The 19,591-nt window shown below is 36.1% G+C and overlaps 1 protein-coding gene across 4 annotated transcripts in view; it reads right to left on the minus strand.

Annotated features, from left to right (window-relative positions):
* The window catches only part of Prmt3 (protein arginine methyltransferase 3), a 113,233-nt gene that overhangs the window by 28,586 nt on the left and 65,056 nt on the right, over window positions 1-19,591 (minus strand). For 2 of the 4 annotated variants that reach the window (XM_010620415.3, XM_033764073.1), the window contains 2 exons: window positions 18,743-18,930; window positions 16,090-16,176 (listed from right to left, as the gene is read on the minus strand). In XM_010620415.3, the coding sequence (XP_010618717.1) occupies window positions 16,090-16,176; window positions 18,743-18,930 (275 nt within the window). Of the gene's footprint in view, window positions 1-4,337; window positions 4,407-16,089; window positions 16,177-18,742; window positions 18,931-19,591 lie in introns of those variants that run through there. The other 2 variants (XM_033764072.1, XM_033764071.1) reach the window with 2 other exon arrangements.

Genomic DNA, 19,591 nt, shown 5'->3' on the forward strand with positions numbered 1-19,591 from the left:
TTTTTTTTTGTACTGGGGATGGAACTCATGACATCACTGAACTAAATCCCCAGCCCTTCCTATTCTTTTTTGTTTTTGTTGTTTTTTGTGACAGGGTCTATGTAGTTGAGACTGACCTGGAACTCACTTTGTAGCCCACGCTGGTCTTGAACTCACAGCGATTCTCCTGCCTCAGCCTCCCAGTTCTTGGATTATAGGCGTGTGCCACCACACCAGGCAGCTTTCCCTATTCTTACTATTTCATACAAATGGAAATATATCAAGTGTGACGCTAATGCCTGGCTTCTTTCAGTTTGCATGATGCTTCAAAGGTTTTATGCATGCTGCATCAGTACTTTAACAGCTGAATAACATTCCAGTGTATGGATATACCACATTTGTTTACTCATTTAGGTTGTGGACATTTGGATTGCTTTCACTTTCAGCTATTATGAATGAACGTCTGTGGACAAATGCTTTCACTTTCTTGTGTATATACCTATTACAGAATAGAACTTAAAAATTGTATTACTCAGGTCATTTTGTGCTTCTTGAATTACAGCTTCCTGTCTTTTGTTTGGAGCGTTCTCAGCCATCATTTCAATATTTTCTGATACCCTCACCCTCCTTTCTGTTTGACTTCTGCTGGAACAGGTATTAGCTTCTCGTATCTGCTTTATTCCTTTGTGCTTTCTTCTGCCTCATCTTCTTATCTTCCCAGGCATCTTTCTGGATATTTTCTTCTGACCTGCAATCCTGTTCATGGTTCCTCTCTACACTAACGTATAAAGATCTGCTACGAAACTCAGACTGAGTTCAGTCTTAGCATGTTTGGTTCTTTTCCAAATGTGCTATTTTTTTTTTTAATGTTACCAGTTCTTTGATACTGCAACTCCTTTTCTCTCTGAACTCAGTTATCATAGTTATTTTGAAATCCATGTCTGCTCTAACTAACCTACAGGACCTGGAGCTGTTTTTAATGCCTAATATTTCACTTGGTTCTCGATTCACATTGGTTTATGCCCTTATGAAACTGGCTGCCTTTGCCTATTTTGAAATACTTGAAAAACTGCTTGTAGAAATCACTGGAAGTCTATAACAGTTTTTTACAAAGATTTTTTTCTTCCTCCAAGGAAACTGGAGCACTAACAAACCAAGAACACCTTAATCCAGGATTGTGGTTTCAAGAGTTCATGGACTGCTCAGACGACTTGGGGTGGGGCTGAGTTCCATGGCAGGGCTCAATGATCTCAACTTTCCCTATTCTTGGTTCAGCCTTTCAGGATTTCCAATGCAAAATACCGAGAAATCCACAGCCTTTTTTTGTACTCCTACCCACGAGGCTATCAGAAGGGCTACACAGTCTTCAGCTTCTTCCACTGAATTGGCAAATGCCCACAGGACACAAGCAGCCCCAAAGAGCAGTCTTATTGCTTTAAATTTTCTTCTTTTACGAGTCTTGGCTAGGTAAGGCTTTACTAATTTATTTTCCTAATATTATCAAGTAGATAGTGTATATTTTTGTTCCATTTTACACCATTATAGGAGGAAGAGTCTTCAATGCTTCATGTTTTCCTATTTAAGGCCTTTTGCCTGTGGCACTCCTGTTCTCTAACTTCTTATTTGTTATGTCTTTGTTTACGTGTTACTTCCTCTGGGAAGCATTTTCCAACCCCACAGAGTAGATCATAATGAATCCATTCAATGTTTCTGCTTTCTCTGTAACAGTGCTCCTCGTTCACCCAAAGCTTTCTGCTCACAGTCCTTTGTTTAACCACAGATCCTAACAGGCCCTTATGGGCAGAATCAGCACTTCTGTGTCCATCTCTATGGACCCCCAGGAATTTGATCTTTAAGGTAAAACAACTGGGAAGAGCTACAAAGGTGTGAAAAAGCCCAGACTATTCACAGATTACAGGAAATTCATAAAAATTTGTTAATTGAGAGATGATCAAGTTCTATCAAATGCTAAATTATAAAATGGTACAAGATTATCTCATTGGGAAAAGGAAACTACGATTTTTTCTCTGACAAGTTATCTGATATTGGATGCCAACTACTTCAAAGTATTCCCTGACATTGAGCCATCAACAATTAATCACTACATTGTAAATACAGTACTAAGAAGGCTTCATAAAAGAAGCCTTACCTAAGGAAAAACTTTGCAAGGACTGTCGAGGAAAAACAAAAGTGTGACATGCCAAGGTATCTTTTATATGCATATGTCATTAATATAGATCTAATATAGATCATTGTATTCCAACCATCTACAGTATACATGGCTTCTCCTTTAAAGCCAGGTCTTTGGCGCCAGAGATTGGTCCCGCCTGATTCTTTGTTGTATTCACAGTGCCTGGCACAGATTTAGAGTCCAGGCGCAAGCAATCCTTCTGCCTCCCTGGTATATAGGGGTTACAGGAGCTATAGGCATGTGCCATTACACCCAGCATGCTTTGATTTTAAGTTCAAACTAATTTAAGTGTATTCTTAAGATTAAAAATAAAATGTTTACTTACCACTGACAGTGTTTTCTGCCATTTGAGGACCTAGGAATGGGACACAGGCCTTCAGGGGAAATAGAGAACACTGAAGGGCAATGAAAAATTGAATGTAAGCAAACAGTGAGCACAAGCAGTGAGAAACTGCTGATGTATGAGGAGAAAGAGGAGACAGAAATCTAGAGAAGCAGTGAGCTGCAAGCATAATCAACAAGTACTTTTCAAGACAACTTTTCACTCAAGCAGCATAATGTATACTGATGCTATGTGCAAGAGTCTGTGTGGGACACTGTCACAAAATGACAGGGAAGTGAGAGAAAATATTAGCTGGATTGTTTATTGAGTATTTTCTAAATGGTGGACCTAGTAGTAAATGTTTGAACAAATAATCTCATTTAGTATTCAAATACTAGGAGGTAGTTACTGATGTTATTACAATTTCTAAGATGGAAAAAAACAAAGATCAAATAAGTTAAACTTTGTCTAATGTCATATTGGTAAACTGGGTCAAAAGCTGAAACTTTTAATCTCAGTGCCAGGTTCCCGTGGTACATTTTTCTGACTTTATTTTAAAGAGAAATGATTTTAGAAAATTGCCTTACATTTCAAGACTTAATTCTTTTCACTTTTTTTTTTCCAGAGCTGAGGATTGAACTCAGAGATGGATTGGTCTCCAGCCATTTTTATTTATTTTTTATTTTGAGACAGGGTCTTGGTAAGTTGCCCGTCCTCCCGAGTGGCTGGGATGACAGGCACGCACACCCACCTGGGGCTCGTTCACTCTTCTTGAAAAGTGAAAGACGGACTGACTCCTCATTTTTAGCAAATAGCATAAAGTACACTCCTATCTGGTATACAAAACAAAACTCCATTTTTCCAATTCTTCACTCATCTTTCCATGAGGACTGATCTTGTCAATGCATGACATGCACATCAGATGTCTGGAAACGCCAGGTACTTGAGGGTTTTGAGAAGACATGAACGTCAATATTCATGACAGTTTCTGTCAGAACACAGTAAATCTGAACAGGGAAGATTACTTCTTTATAGGTCATTACTCCAGGGATAACTGCCTGAACCAAAGAAGAAAATACCTGGTCAAACTCAGTTATCATCACAATTTGATAATGCTAATTGGTAGCCTCTGTGATCAGTCTAGGGAGAGTTTCCCTGACATCTGTAATCAAGAGACCATTATTATTGATTATATGATAAAAAAACCCATTATTATATACATTACTGTGCTTGAATTAGACATTTTAGTTCTGAGTGACTGCTTCTTTTATAACTCATTTGGAACATTTCTGATTTTAATCATGACTCTATACCTACCTAGAATTAAATGAGTAAACTGTAAGCTTAAGGATATCAAGATTACACTCAAGTTGCTTTAGAAGAATTTGATGTTCAAATCCTTTAGAATTAAAATCATATGCTTTCAAATTAGTGTTAATGAAATTTTTAAAAACACAGATTCAGAAGCATTGTTTATAGCATGACTTTTAAAACAGGATCCAGGCACAGAAATCTCTATTGACTAATTTCTTGGGTCCTGTTCAGAAAGTTTTAGATTCTCTAGGGTTGAAAAAGGATAAGAGAAGATCAAGTGGAAATAAACATTCGGTAACACTGAGTGTGCACCTGGATGTTAATAAAAAAAATATTGGAACTAAAGAGAAGCCCTTTGATATCTAAAATAAGAGAAGGCTCCTGTTATAGTTCTCATATCATGCAGAGGCTAAGTCACTTATGGGAAAATTTTCAATCACAATTACTCTGGAAAATCACTCTGTAAGTTACTGCACTGGAGACTAACATGCAATCCACTCCTCAGTAAGTTCAATAAACAACCATTTTCTCAAGCAGTCGCACAAATTACCATTTCTTTGGCCAGGCTCCAGAGCAGATGGTTTTCTGTAGAGTGCCATGCTGTAGGGAAAATATGTATTTTCAAAGACCGGGATCACATGCAGTTTATCTAGATTGCTCAAGTTCGAGAAATACATGTAAGCGGCTAACAACTAAGAAATGGCAGTCGTGCTCATTCTGGTGCACATGTTTACGAAATCAGATGGAAGGCAGAACCATCCATACTACTCAGACTGCTGTGTCTCTCAGACTTTTTTAAAAAACCTGGATGTTTACAGTTAACTTGTATACTTTATGGGGTTTGCTTGACAACCTCAAGAAATAGCACAGGTTAGGACCGGGGATTTAGCTCAGTGGTGTGGCACCTGCATCAGAGGTGCAAGGTGCTGAATTCAATCCCCAGTTCTCGGGGGTGGGGCTGGGAGTGGGGGATAGCACAGGTTAAAAATCACATCCTCCTGCAAAAGCAATTTATCTGAAATAAACTGTTAACATATTTTGTAGGATATTTTTAAAACATCCCTCCACAAAATGTTTTCTAATTTTACTAACAGATGTCACCAGTCTGATCTGACAAGACACAGCATTATTATGCCTACTATCAGTACTTGCATAAATGGATTTTCAAATTCAACATGATCTTCACCTCTGAACTTGTTCTTCTTCCAGCTTTATCTTAAAAGCTAGCAATTCTTCAAATTACACAAGCAAGAGACCCTGGAGCCCTGTTTGCCTCATCCCCCATTATCTAACTCACCCCCAAGTCCTGTCAAGTTTAGCTCCTAGATATTTCTAGGTATGTACAGCAAAAGTATCTTTCTGGAAGTGACTCCATTTCTTTTTTGCTTAATTTGTTCCCCCCAGCACTGGGGATTGAACTCAGTCCATCATACAGACCAGGCACACGCTGTACCACTGATCTATATTCTCAATCTTTTAAAATACAAGTTAGGGTTTCATCAAGTTGCCCAGGCTGGCCCTGAACTCACAATCTTCCTGCCTCAGCCTCAAACGTAGCTGGGGTTATTAGGCATGTGCCACCACATCCAGCAAGACTTATCTGAGCCACTAAGCAGCCTACCCATTAGGTTACTACTCATTCATGCTGGTCCCCTTTTTGTTCTCCATACCATAGCCATTATTTTTTTAAATGTCCCTCTGATTACATCAGAAAAAAAAAGAAAAGAAAAGAAAAGAAAGAAATCACAATCACTTCCCAGTGTTTGAAAGAAACACCAAATAGCTCAAGGTAACAGATGATCTGAAAAGATCTTCACCTCTTTGAACACCATGGTCATGTTCTGTCTGTAATAGGCCTTTTTCACCTGTGAGCATGTTAATTACACATATAAATGGGGTTCAGTGTGATACCTGCATGCATACACTCAGAACGCACTGTGCATATCTGCCACATTTTCTTTCTTTATTCATCTGCCGATGGGCACCTAGGATGATTCTGTATCATCCTAGGTAATGTGAAGAGTGCTGCAGTAACAGGCAGGCATCTCTCTGGTATGCTATTTTCTCAGGATATATACCTAGAAGTGGGCTGGCTATATTTTAAGTACTTAGTCTTTTTTGAAGAACTCTCCATACTGTTCTCCATAATGACCATACTAATTTAATAGTATGTAAGAATTATTTTTTCTCCACATCCTTGTTTGCATATTACTTTGTTTTTTAAATAGCAGCTATTCTAACTGGGGCAAAACAGTATCTCACTGTAGTTTTGATCTATCTTTCTGTGATGGCTAATTATATAGAAGATGTTTTCATTCTTTTGAGAAGTGTTTATGTATTTTTTAGTTGTTAACTTGAGTTCTTTATTTTGGATATTAGCCTTGGTCAGATGAATCACTGACAAATATTTTCTCTTTTCTGTACGTGGTTTCCTCATTGTTGATTGCTTTTTTTGCTGTGCATAAGCATTTTAGTCTGATGTAATTCCGTTTGTTAATTTTATTTTTGTTTCTTGTGGTTTTGGGTACCAAGAAAATTACTGCCTGCACCAATGTCTTTAGGTGTTTCTTCTAAATTTAGATGTTTCTTTTCACAGCATCAGAGTCTCAGGTCTTATCACGTATTAGATCAGGTATTAGATTTTGAGTTTATTTTTGTACAGGATGAGAAAGAAAGAAAGAGAGAGAGAGAGAGAGAAAAAATTTCAACTGTCTGCATATGGATATTCCATTTTTCTAGAACCATTTGTTGAACAGGCTGTCCTTTCTCCAATTATGTGTTTTGTGGTTTTTTTCAACAATCAACCGGAGACAGATGCATGGGTTTATTTCTGGGAAGTCTCTGTGTGTTTTCATGTCAGTATCATGTTTTGTTGCTATATGACTTAAAATCAGGCATTGTGACAGCCTGCTCTTTTCACTCCAGACTGCTTTATTTATTTGGGATCTTTTGTGCTTCCGCTGGACTTTTAGGGTTACTTTTCCAATTTCTCTGAAGAGTGTCTGCTTTTTTACGGGGACTGCATTGGATCTATAGTATGGACATTTTAACGTGTCAATTCTTCCAAGCCATGAACGTGGGAAATTTTTTTTCTTCCTTTGCTGTGTCTTGAATTTCTTGCATCAGTGTTTTATAATCTTCACTGTAGAGCTCTTCACCCCCTTGGTTAAGTTTATCCCTAGGTATTTTATTTACTTATTTTTTAAAGTTATTGTGAATAGGACTGCTTTCATGATTTCTTACTCAGTGTATTTGTTTTTGGTGTATAGAAAAGCTACTGATATTTGTATGCCAATTTTGTATCCTGCTAATTTACCGCATTCATTTATTAGTTCTCACTGTCTTTTAGTGGAATCTTTAGGTTTTTCTATGCCCAGAATCTTACCATTTGCAAATAAAGACAATTAGACATCTCCCTGTCTGTACGCTTTTCACTTCTTTTTCTTGGCTAATGTTCCTGGCTAAAACTTCTACTCTACACTGACTAAGAGAAGCAGTATACACCTGTATTTTGTTCCTAGCTCTTAGAGGAAAACTTTCACAAGCTAAGCTATGTTCAGTTCTATCCATCAAGTTACTGTCCAGTAGATGAACAGTTTCTGGTGAAGGTTTTAACCAAAATATTACATACATGCAAAAGAAAAAAAAGATTTAGCCAATGTAGAAATCACTGTCTGTTTAAATGAACACTTTGTTAAAGCATGCAAGTATAAGATTCACAGATGATTGGGGATGTGTATCATGGTTACAGTGTTTGCCTATTCTGATTTTAATTCCCAGGGTTATAAAACTAAAAACAAAAATAAAAAACCCAAAGAAGTGAGCAAATAGTTGGCATACAGCTCAATGTACTGTTTCAAAACAAACATGTTTGCATAACCAGTCCAGATCAAGATAACAACCACTCAAAAAACCCCAGAACTTCTATCATAGTCCCTCCCTTTCAATCATATTCTCCCCTACAAATGGCAACCACTATTCTAAGGTCAACTGTCATATATTAATTTAGCTCATTTTAAAAATTTAAATATTGAGACTCCGGCATCTGGCTTCCCCCTTCTTTTTTCATAAACATCATATTCATGAAATAAACTCATGCTGCAGCATGCAGTCAAACTTATCTTTGTTTTATTCTAATTCATAAATATGCACATTTACTCATACTAAATTCTGCTGATGACTGGATTATTTGCAGTGTGAAGCTATTAAAAAGAAGGCTGCAAAGCACTTTTTTTTTTGGTACCAGGGATTGAACTCGGGTCCTTGCGCTTGCAAGGCAGGCCACCGAACCGCTGAGCTAAATCCCCAGCCCAAGGCACATTCTTACACATGAAGATATGAATGATTTCTGTTGTGTACTGGTCTCCTACTGAGTGAAATAGCTAAGCCACGGGGTAAGCATGTATTCAGCTCTGTTAGCTGTGGTGGGCTGATGGGCTATATAGAAGCTACTCTATCTTGCTGTGATACCTGTGCTTCATTCATCATCCTTATGTATTTCTTATGATACTATCATAATGAGATTCTCAAAAAACTGAAAAACTTTAAGCCTACAGATAATTATGGAATCTTTTGAGATTTTTTTTTTTTTTTTGGTACCGGAATTCAAACTCAGGCCCTTGCGCTTACGAAGTTGGCGGAACCACTGAGCCAAATCCCTGGCCCAGAATCTCTGAGTTTTTATCACCTATACTGAATGGTAGTCAGCATGTGGCATATTTACTCCATCTATTCTCCCTCTGTTCTTTTTCTGACGAACTACTTGGAAGCAAATGTCTCGCATCATGTCATTTCTTCCCTCCATATTTCAGTATGCCTCTCTAGGAAAGATGGACATGGTCACAGAAAACTACAATGCCCTCATCACACACAACCGAAGTCCCAAATTCCCACAGGGTGAATGAGTAGAGAAGCTTTCTAGCTTGTGACTATACTCCCAGCACCTCACTGCTCTTGGCACGTAACAGTACTCAGAAAACATTTCCTGAGAATGAATGGAAAGACTGAAGTGTTTTCAGCCCAACTACAAAGGATCAGGCTTCAGAGAAAAGCAGAAACGAGGACCATGCTCTAGATCATATGGTCATTAATATAAGAACTCTAAAACCAATTCTAGATGTAGAATAACATAATAAGAAATGCTCTCTCCAAGACATAAAATTTACTTAATGAAGCCTTTTATAAATATAAACCAGATGTCCCACTAAAATCTATGATGCAAGTTCAAGGCACATTTTACTATTTGTAAGCAGCACAGATGTGTTTTAATAATTAGTTTCTTTAGCTCATCAGCTTTGCAAGGTCAAAATTAGGTCACTTTACACCAAAAAGCAGTAAGTGCTGATTTAATACCCAGGAATGGGTTTGGAATTAATAGGTTTGTACTGTCAGAGATTTTTCAAAAGCCTTGAACAACATTTAAAGAACACAACTTCAAGGAAATGAGCTAGTTTTGAAGTGCTTTAACCATTAGAAAAATTTAAAGCTTCACTGAAAAAGTAAAATGAAAACAAAAAGTACTGTGACTAAAGGAACCACTGAGGTTTGATTGTAAATATTTTAAAGTTTCTTTTCATAGCAATTATAGCTTTAAAAAAAAAACTAACTCATAGCGATTTCGACTCTATCCAAAACTAAACATTGGTGCTTCTCAATACTTTTCAACTATTTCTCGAGTGTGTCATTTCTCAAAAGGAAAGCTTACAATTGTGGGCTTAGAGCCAACAAAAACACAATTCTTTCAGATTTATTTCTAATTAAGATGTAGAGAACTATAAGAGACCTTTAGTCTGATGTAACAAGAAGAAAAAACTAGAGATACAACGAGTCTCATTAAAAACATGGGAGAAGTGTGAATGCCAAGAAGTCTAAATAAGCTCTTTCTGCAGGGGAAGAACCTTTCCTTGCTGAGGAGAAACCGAGGACAAATGCCCAGGAATAGGAATTCGGTGTGGACGAGGAGAACAGAGCCAACTCTTTACAGCCAGGATGCAGTATCTCCACGCTCTGGAGTCTGGAGAAGCGCCTGAAGCAGTGGAAGTCCTCTCTGCTGACCGCCTCTCCCTCACAATACTTACTGCCCAGGACAGGACAAAGCTGTGACTGGGCAGTAAAGCAGGATGAGAGGAGGCTTCTAGCAGGCTGTAACCACACAGTTCCATGTTGTCATCAACAGGACCTGACTGCTCAATCTGCTGCATCCCAGAAACTCTCCCACAGAAAGATGCCATTTGTGTCAAGTATCTCAAGAAAACCTATGTACCTAACAACCAACCTTTAGGAGAAAACCGTCTCAAGAACAGGTGGCTCAGCAAGACTCCACTCTTCAGGACATACTTGGAAACGCACCTCACTGTGCTCACCCATCCTCGACCAACAGGTCCACAAAGCCAGGTCCAACCCAACCTGAGAACCTGAAAACTTCCCTCTCCCCTTGGCAAAAAACTCCAATTTTGAACTCCTGCCTCTGAGATATGATTAAGACTAGGAAGGTAGTGGTCTTTGAATGAATGAAGAGAATGTGGCATCTATACATAATGGAATACTATTTGGCTATAAAGAGGGATAAATTTTGAGTTATTTGTAGGAAAATTAATGCAACTTGAAAATATAATGGTTAGTGAATTAAATCAGACACAGAGACTAAGTATTATATGGTTTCTCTCTCATGAGAAATCCAAACTATAAAAGACAGATGGTGGAAAACAGGAAGAACCTTTCCTAATGGAAGGAGAGCAAGAGATGGAAGGTTGGGAAAGGGATGTGGAAAGAACTGGGATGTGTTGTGTTATGTAGCACAATGAACGTAATCATCTTATGTCATAGGTCTAGAGACTCCAGGTAGCTGCAGAGGGACAGGAGGGGATTCAAAAGAATTGAGATGTGTTCAATACATGCATCTACTCCTTCAGGTGTATGTAAACACTATACACTGCGAACATGTACTAATAAAATTTAGAAAAGAAGTTGATGGTCTTCTTTACTGGGCTTCCATGTAATGGTTTTCCCAGAAAGTGGGCAAGAGAGGGCAGATTCTGTATGTGAGATGTGGGAAATGACTGAAAGAGCACCAAGCCCCACCCAGCTCCACCCGGGACCATCAAAGGGGGAGTCCCTTAGCCTAGCTACTAGATTCTGCTCTGGGGGAAGGTTTAGACTGACTACAAGGTCCAGCACAAAAATGTAAAATTATGACATACAAGAATAAACTGGAAAATGTGACCAAGAATCAAAACAGAATTACAGATGGCTCAGGTAATGAGCAAATATACCATAAAAAAGATTATAAATGTGCTAAGGCATCTAGGTGACCAAATTGGTTAAAGGGAAATGAAAATAGGAATTCTAAAAAGAAAAAAAAAGGGGATAATAAAAATGAAAATATTTACTGGCTAACAGAAAGCTGAGAAAAATGATTATCTGACATTTTTCCTCCGGAAAATCCTTTCCTGTACCCCAACCCTTACAGCACTCTGTGTATATCTCAGTACTTAAATTCTTTTATTCATAGTGAAATGTTCTCTGCACCTGCCTCCTCTCACATAAGCATCTTTTCAGGGCAGAGAATTTGTCTATTTTTATGCCCATCTTATACACAAGTACTTAGCACAGAGCATTTAATATTTGCTTAATAAACTATTTGTTATATATATATTTATTAACAAAGATTTAAAAAGTTATGAGTAAAATATAACAAATATCTCTTGTAGATCAATGCTCAAATAAGTTTTATAAAATCCAAAATAAAGGCTCTTATTTAAAGCAGTTAAGTAAAAATATATAAGAAGCTTTGTTTTCTTACTTAATCTACAAGTTCTTCTTGAACAACTTCAGTAAAGAAAAAAATGCCTGGGAAAAGTAACAGTCTCGTCAAATAACATATAAAAATATGTTAAGGAAGTTTATATAAACTGTAAATTGTTTAAAGTCATTTCAGTGTATAGTAATAAAAAACAGAATTAAAAAAATGCTAAAATTAAGACAAAACAATTTAAAAATATCAAATAAAAATACTTTCATCTAATATATATTTCTGTGGACATCTTATCTGATAAAATCATTGTAAGTACTTTTATTTTCAAAATAATTTGTTTTATCAAAACATTATTAATTTAACATATATGTAAGATAACAATAGAAGATGCTTTTCTAAACCTGTGCAGAGCTCATAGATAAATACCAATATAAATGTTGCTGGCACACAAAGTAAGAGCACATTCACAAATGACATGAAAAATAAATTAGAACTCACAAGACAATGCTAGCAAATTTCTCCTGTGGTGTAAGTGAAGGGGGAGAATACAAAAAAAGTTGTTTTTTCCATGGAAGGTTCGAACAACTTGAGAAGTAATCTAAAAATATTATCAGTCTACAGCACACATGCTACTAAAATTAAATCCGAAGGGGCAATTTTTAAATTAGGTGACAAATGGACAATCTCATTAAGAAATACATGATTATGCATATATTTAAAATGGGCTTACCTCCTTAAACATTGCCTATTTTAATGTGTATCTATGCTTCACATTTTAGGCACAAGAAGAAAAGCAGCACTCAGTATATCTGAAGGTTTGTACTTTAAGTGAAGAAATAAATATTTGAATTTGTACTGCTAGCTAAGAAAAGACAAATTTCTTCTTACTTTCCCAAGTTACTTCTCCATCCCTTTACCATGTTTGCTTTTCATTTTTCAGCATCTTAACTAATTTTTCTGACTATGTAACAGGGAAACAGATTTCAATCAGGCATTCATCCCTTCTCATTCTTGTGTTATGGATTAGTCCCTCACATGCAGGGTGGCAGGTCTATCTATTCAAAAGCAGCCCTAAGACCTTGTGTGTATAATAGCTCCAGGAGGCTGGTGAAGAGAGTGTACGATGTTGGTACCGCCCTGAGGAGCATTGCAGAGGTGGAACAGACATGGGTGAGACTCACAAAGCATTAAAAGCAAAAAGCTTCAAGCTTGACTCATGTCATGTCAAGAGTAAATATGCTGGGAAGGAAAGGAAGTTTAAAAGAAATGGAGATCTCAAACAATGCTAAGCTTACTGAGAGATGGAAGAAAAAAATTCATAGATCTTTACGTATGCTGCCCAGAGGGTGAAGTATATGGCTTTGCTCTTTCAATAAATCTGCTAGTCCTGTCTCCGAGGAAGAGTGCATTTTGATTATGCACAGCCTCTTTCCCAGTCCTCCAAACAACCGCTACACATCTGGCTGAAAATTATCAAATGTATCCTGTGTTTATTTCTATATTTTTATTTTTATTCATACTAAAATGTTTTCAGTATCTGTGTAGCATGTTTTAGATTCATATGTAACAAGTTTTTACACATCTAAAATACATGTAAAATTTATAAGGTTTCTCTAGGTTCTTTAAATAGTTTGCATAATCCCACCAATGCGGTTTCTTATTTTTTGGATAAAGAGAAGACATTTTACTTTACAAGTACAATATTATACTGATTTTATCCTTTCCTAGTAAAATGGGAGTATTAGCACTCATTTCAAATGGTTATGAGAACTGAGAGAATGCTTTTAAGGTGACTAGCACCTTACCCAGCACTCCAGTGTCCAACGACTGCTATATATCATCACCAGAAGACAATTTGATCAACTGTGTGACAGAATCATCACAGAAGAGTTAACATTCAACACTACATACTAAAATCTGTCCTTAGAACTTGGCATGCACTCAATAACCATAGAATCTGTAACTGCATTCCTTTTGAGGCTAGTTGTAGAACTGTTAGTGTCAGCGGTGACCAGATACAAACTCCATTCCTACCTACTTTAATGTGGCTCAAACCCCACAACCTCCAATAAAAACTATTTAGCCATGATGAAAATAAAAATGCAAATATAAAGGCACTTTATAAATATAAGGTAGTATAATAGTTTATTTCTAATTTTTATTATGGAACTCTTCAAATGTATGAGGATAAATTAAAGTCCCTACTTATGCACTATTTTCAGTACCAAAATTTTGGTTACAACCTCTGACTTAAATAGACTTCACAATAAAACTAAGCTTTATTTAAGAAGTTTCTTTTAACACTAATCTTCTTGCACTATACCCCAAATAACAGAAAGTAGAGAATGATGATGCTACATATGTGATATGAAACTTTCTGTAGCATAAAACTAGCCTGCTAAAACCACTTCCCAAAATTTACCAATAGGTAGGGTGCCACACGACTCACACTCAGCCAAGCAGATGTGCCAAGTCACAGGAGTCAGGCATGATGAGGGGAGCAAAGGGTGGGGGACAGGATGGCACGCGGGGGTTTGTCAATCTGGAGGAAGCAGTGGTTGTGACACTTAGGAGAGGGCCAGGACATCAGAGACACCTGGGCCCCTGGTGACAGAACCACCATGCTTTCCACGGAAGAGGCAGCTCTGCGGCAGGAAGGTTCTAGGAGTTGTTTCTAGAAGTTCAAAACACAGTCTGTTCCTTTAGACCTCCCAAACTGTCTGAGAATTATCTTATTCCCTTGAATAAATCCTTCTCGATTTAAATAAGCTAACCTAGATTCTGATGTCTGAAACTAACAACAAATCAAACACAATGGAGCATTTCAATGAAAGTCAGTACTTTCCTAAAGTTAAAAAAAATATGTAAAACTAAAACAAAATCATGGTTTTTAATAATCTTCACTGGAGTGTTATACCAGTGCTACTTTATGAGAAAAGGTCAATGAAAACAGATTTAAAATATTATTTAATAATACTGGTGATAGTATAAATAATTTCGAAGAATTCCCTTATAGATTGATCATTTTCATGAAGATTTTCTTTTTAACTTTCAAAGGTAACAATAGCCAAATGTAGAGAAAGTTTAGGACTTAAAGCTGAAATGAATGGAGAAAATAAAACTTTGCTTTTCATTAATTAGCTAAATGAATATCATGATACCCCAAAGTCACAAATCTGGACTCAAAATAATTTAAGTTTTAAAAATTATAGTGCTTGCTTCAGCAGCAAATATATTAAGTTTTAAAAATTATAAAACCAAGCCAGGCATGGTGGCACATGCCTACAATCCCAGCACTCAGGAGGCTGAGGCAGGAGGACTGATGTGAGTTCAAAACCAGCCTGGGCTACATTTGTGAATTCCATGTTAGTCTCAACTACATAGTGAAACCGTCTCAAAAAACCAAACCAAATCAAACCAAACCAAACAAAAACAAATAAAAATAAAAAAATAAAACCAACTTCAATTAGAAGAAAATCACTCAAATTCTCAAAGCACCTTGTGTTGACATCACATGGATATACAGTAATAATTAATGGATCAAAATCAACTGAAACAATTTTAAAGAAACCATAAAATCTTACATGTCAGCCTGAACAAAATATTTAAAATCATCAGGTTAGAGAATCAACATTAACACAATTAATCATTTTTATGTATACTTTTTAACAGTATAATTTTCAATTCAAGTTCCAACTTTTAAGGCTGGATCATAATGTAAAAACCCACAATCAAAAAACTATATAAATATTCACATAATTACTACCTAGGTATATTCCCTCTAAGCAAAGCCCACATTTTATTAACATTCTGGGTCTGGTGATAAAAGATTATCTTAAAATTACTAAACATTTACAAATTACTTAATGGAGGTAAAAAAAAAAGGTTATCAAAATACAGCAATTCTGGCTTCATTGCAGGTACTTCAAATATGTCATTAACCTATGTAACTAATCATTTCATAGAATCATTGCCATTTTTCTTAAAGCAGTTAAATAGCCTGAGTTACACATTACAGAACTCAGGTAACTTGAACAAAGAAACAAATAAATGGCAGAACCAAATGTGAAGCTAGATCTAACTTGTCTTCAAAGATCATACCTTTTCTATCACATCAGGCTCTTTCCTTAAAGAAAGATAAATCAGTAATTATTTTTCATACATGAATATAATATACTCTATCAAATATATATATAAATTAAGTGTTAAGAATTATTGGAAGAAGTAGGATATGAACTTTTGTCTTTGAAGATAAACTAGAATGCTGTTAATTGTAAGATAGGAAATAATAAAAAAAAGAAGAAAAATTATGTTAACCATGTTTTTCTTCATACATTCTCAACTAAAAAGTAACTTTTTAAAAGTCTACTCATCTCTTAAAATAGATCTATTTAATGGAAAGCAAAGGCAAAAATAGGCTGTCAAAGGCAATGGCTGTATTCATTTATCACAAGCCTGGTAATTAATTCATTAGCTTGTCAATCACCAGCACAGCTAGTGAAATTTGTGAAGGGAAGATGAATAGCTTACTGTGCACGTGGATGTCTTTGTGATTTTCAGGGAAAAATCTGAAGAAAACTCCAAATCTGAGATAGATGTTGTATGGCAATCTATATGCTACGCATTAAAAAGGAGAGAAAGGAAGAAATTAGCAAAATATTTTTTAAAAAGAAAAATAATACTTTATGCACAGAAGGATTACTATAAACCAGTGTTTTATAGAATTTCATCATTTACAAACCATATTGGGGATTACTTCCAGATTTAAGGAATATTGGAGCATTACCATTTAATTTTTCTTTACATTACATTAGTATCTTTTACTTAAGACTTCTTGTAAGCAATAATGTATATTAAGTCATGGCTCTGATCTGCTAGTTTTCCTAAGACACACTAAATAAATACTTTCAAATAGAAATGTTTTTCTGAGTTTACCTAAAAATATTTTGCCTGCCACCTGTGGTATCCCTGTGACCTCTGCTATAAACTAACAATAAACACTTTCAGAGGAAATGGCAAGGTGAAACACATACCAATGAGAGAAAAAATGCTATAAAATTCATTTCTGATGCATTTAAAGGTATGTTTACTAGATCTTAGGAAAAAAAAAAAAACACAGTTCAAACAAACAGCAAAACTAGGGCTGGGGGACTGGGGATTTAGCTCAGTGGCACCATGTCTGCCTCACAAGTGCAAGGTCCTGAGTTTGATCCCTAGTACCAGGAAAAACAAAACAAAACAAAACAAAACAACAACAACAACAACAACAGCTAGGGCTAGGGATGTAGCTCAATGCAAAGGCCCTGTGTTCAATCCCCAGAATTACAAAAGGAAAAAAAAAATCACCGAATGTCTTTATTTTGAGATTCTCCCCTGGTTCAAATTCTTCACTTTGGATAGGGAAGAAATTCCCTTTCAGTGATGTGGCCTGACCAGAGGGGGATCCAAAGGCTGCTGAGAGCCTTGAGTACACCGCACGCAACTCCATGAATGCAAGTCACAGAGTGCACACCAGAGGCATTATTCTATGGAAAACCATTTGAGAAAAAATGTAAAGTTACATGTTGGTTTCCTTCATCTGCAGGAAGCCCAGGGAACATAGAACAAATGATATTTACTTAAGTGATTTTTTGTAAAGGTGTGTCTACTTGCTAAAATACCTTTCTTTGCTTTTCAGTTGTAAATTTTCTATTCCAACTATTTACTCATAATAGTTTTGGAATTTAGAGATCGCTAGAGAGAAATTAGCACTAACTTCCCAACTCTTCTCTTTCTGCTCCACCTCAAGCCGAGTTGGTTACAACTGTACACAATCACCCTGAGCCAAAGAGCCCAAAGAAAAGCCCTTCCTTCCGTCCATGGGCCCCAGCGTGGAACAGTCCTGTGTTATCAACCTGTTTTGTTTCTTAAAAACTGAGTGTACTTTCAATCAGCTTGCTCTTTCAAGAAATTTCTTTCTTACTGTTCTATGCTAACCACTTACCAGTCCAATTACTGAAATACAGGATGACCAAAAATTATAAACATTTTGTTAATTTTTATAAGATAACAGGAAATATAGAGACAACAACTTTGTCAGATTTATTCAATATAAGAATCAACTGGCTGAAGTGACACCTGCCCAAGTGATGCTCAGGATAGGGTGTACGGAGCAAATGCTCTGCCTGAGTGATGCTCAGGGTAAACTGTTAAGTGGTTAATTTTAATACTTATTCATTTAATAAATTTAATAAACATTTACTACTTTGTGTAAGGGACAATTATTAATGCTATGAAATTAACAGTATGACTAAAAAGAGGAGACCATATCCTAAATCTAATTGTAAGAAAAGTAAAACAACTGTTCACTGTAAAGTTATTAGCGAACCCATGTAGAATGAACAAAAATTCAAGATAAAACCAGTTTAACATGGTAAAAAGAAAATAATGAAACATAAAAGGAATTAAGAAATGCCAGAACAATAAACGTTAAATTTCAGGGGGAAATTTGTTATAATTGTTTAATCTTAAAGGGCTAGAAGAAATTTGATTATGAAATTCTTAATGAAATATAATATAAATGAATTAATTTGCTGAGGGACGATATATAAAGCCAAGTACTAGTGAAGCAGAGGTGACAATATTGCAGGACTTTTGTTTCATTTAGCCCAAGTAAAGACAAAGGATTCAACCAGTTCAGAGCTGGATTTGAAGGATTATAAAATTGAGTAAAACAAGTTTAAAAACATAGATGAGAATCCAAATAGACAAGAATCAAGTGGTAAAATCACCTTGAGTTATTTCACATTGATTAAAGTTGGAAGGGCACTGTTTTCAAAGTCCACATATAAAATAAATATAGAGTCAGTCCTGTTTCTGCAGTCCTACATCCTGAGACCAGACCAACCTTAAATTCAAAATTTGTATTTTAAAAAAGTTGCATTGTATGGAATATGTACAGGCTTTACTTTTTCTATTATTCCCTAAACAATACAGTATGTTAACTATTTTAACAGCACTGACACTGCAGTAACTATGAGTAATGAGAGAAGAATCTGAACATCTCTGGATTTTGGTATCCACAGGCTCCCCCATAGACAGACCAACCCCCATAGACAGAGAGGAGCAACTACACTCACATCAAATAATGAACTAAGAAAAATGGCAATGCTCTTACTTTTTTAAAAATTGGTAAAACATTTACCTTTATACCACAAGGGTCTGAGATAAGAGTCTTTGGATCTAAAACTTCCACAACCGCTTCTAGAATAACTGCTTTCTTCATGCAGGACATGTTGAAGCCATAGACATTGTCCCAGAAAGCAATTCTATCCATATGTTTACTCACATCGCTCACTGCTACGAGGCTGATGGTGCAGATGTCAGGGTAGACTGCAAACAACACAATGTCCAGTTATGTAGCATCATTTCCTTTTGTGAGAAAATATAATTAAAAAAAGCTAAACATATATAAATGCCAGACCTATCATTGTATCAAGGGGAAATTAATGAAGGTATAGGTCAGGGACATCAATCAAGTTCCCTTTTACAGCTCCTTTAAAACATACCCATTACCACGAAGGTAAAATTGAAATGGGATTCCAATTATGGACTCATTAAAATTATTAAAACAGGGTGATAAAATTATATCACCCAGAATCATACATTTACCAATATTAAAACTTAAAATATGCTGACTTTAAAAAGTCAATAAATCTTTACTTTATATATTCCTCTAAAAATTCAGAAAGAGGCCAATCATTCAAATAGATATGTAGTACGCAAAGCATCAGGCTGGGGATTTAGCTCAGTGGTTCCAGCGCTTGCCTTGCAAGCACAAGGACCTGAGTTCAATCCCCAGTACCAAAAAAAAAGAAAACTTAAACATAATAAAAGTATATCTTGCTAAGTATTCATCAGCAGTTATTCTTGTTAAATAAACTCATGAGAAGCCACTGTCAGGGCCAGGGATTTAGCTCAGCGGTTCGGTGGCCTGCCTTGCAAGTGCAAAGACCTGAGTTCAATCCCCGGTACCAAAAAAAAAAAAAAAAAA

Source organism: Fukomys damarensis, unplaced genomic scaffold (genome assembly GCF_012274545.1).
Source record: "Fukomys damarensis isolate Sample0158 unplaced genomic scaffold, DMR_v1.0_HiC HiC_scaffold_16, whole genome shotgun sequence".
NCBI lineage: Eukaryota > Metazoa > Chordata > Mammalia > Rodentia > Bathyergidae > Fukomys > Fukomys damarensis.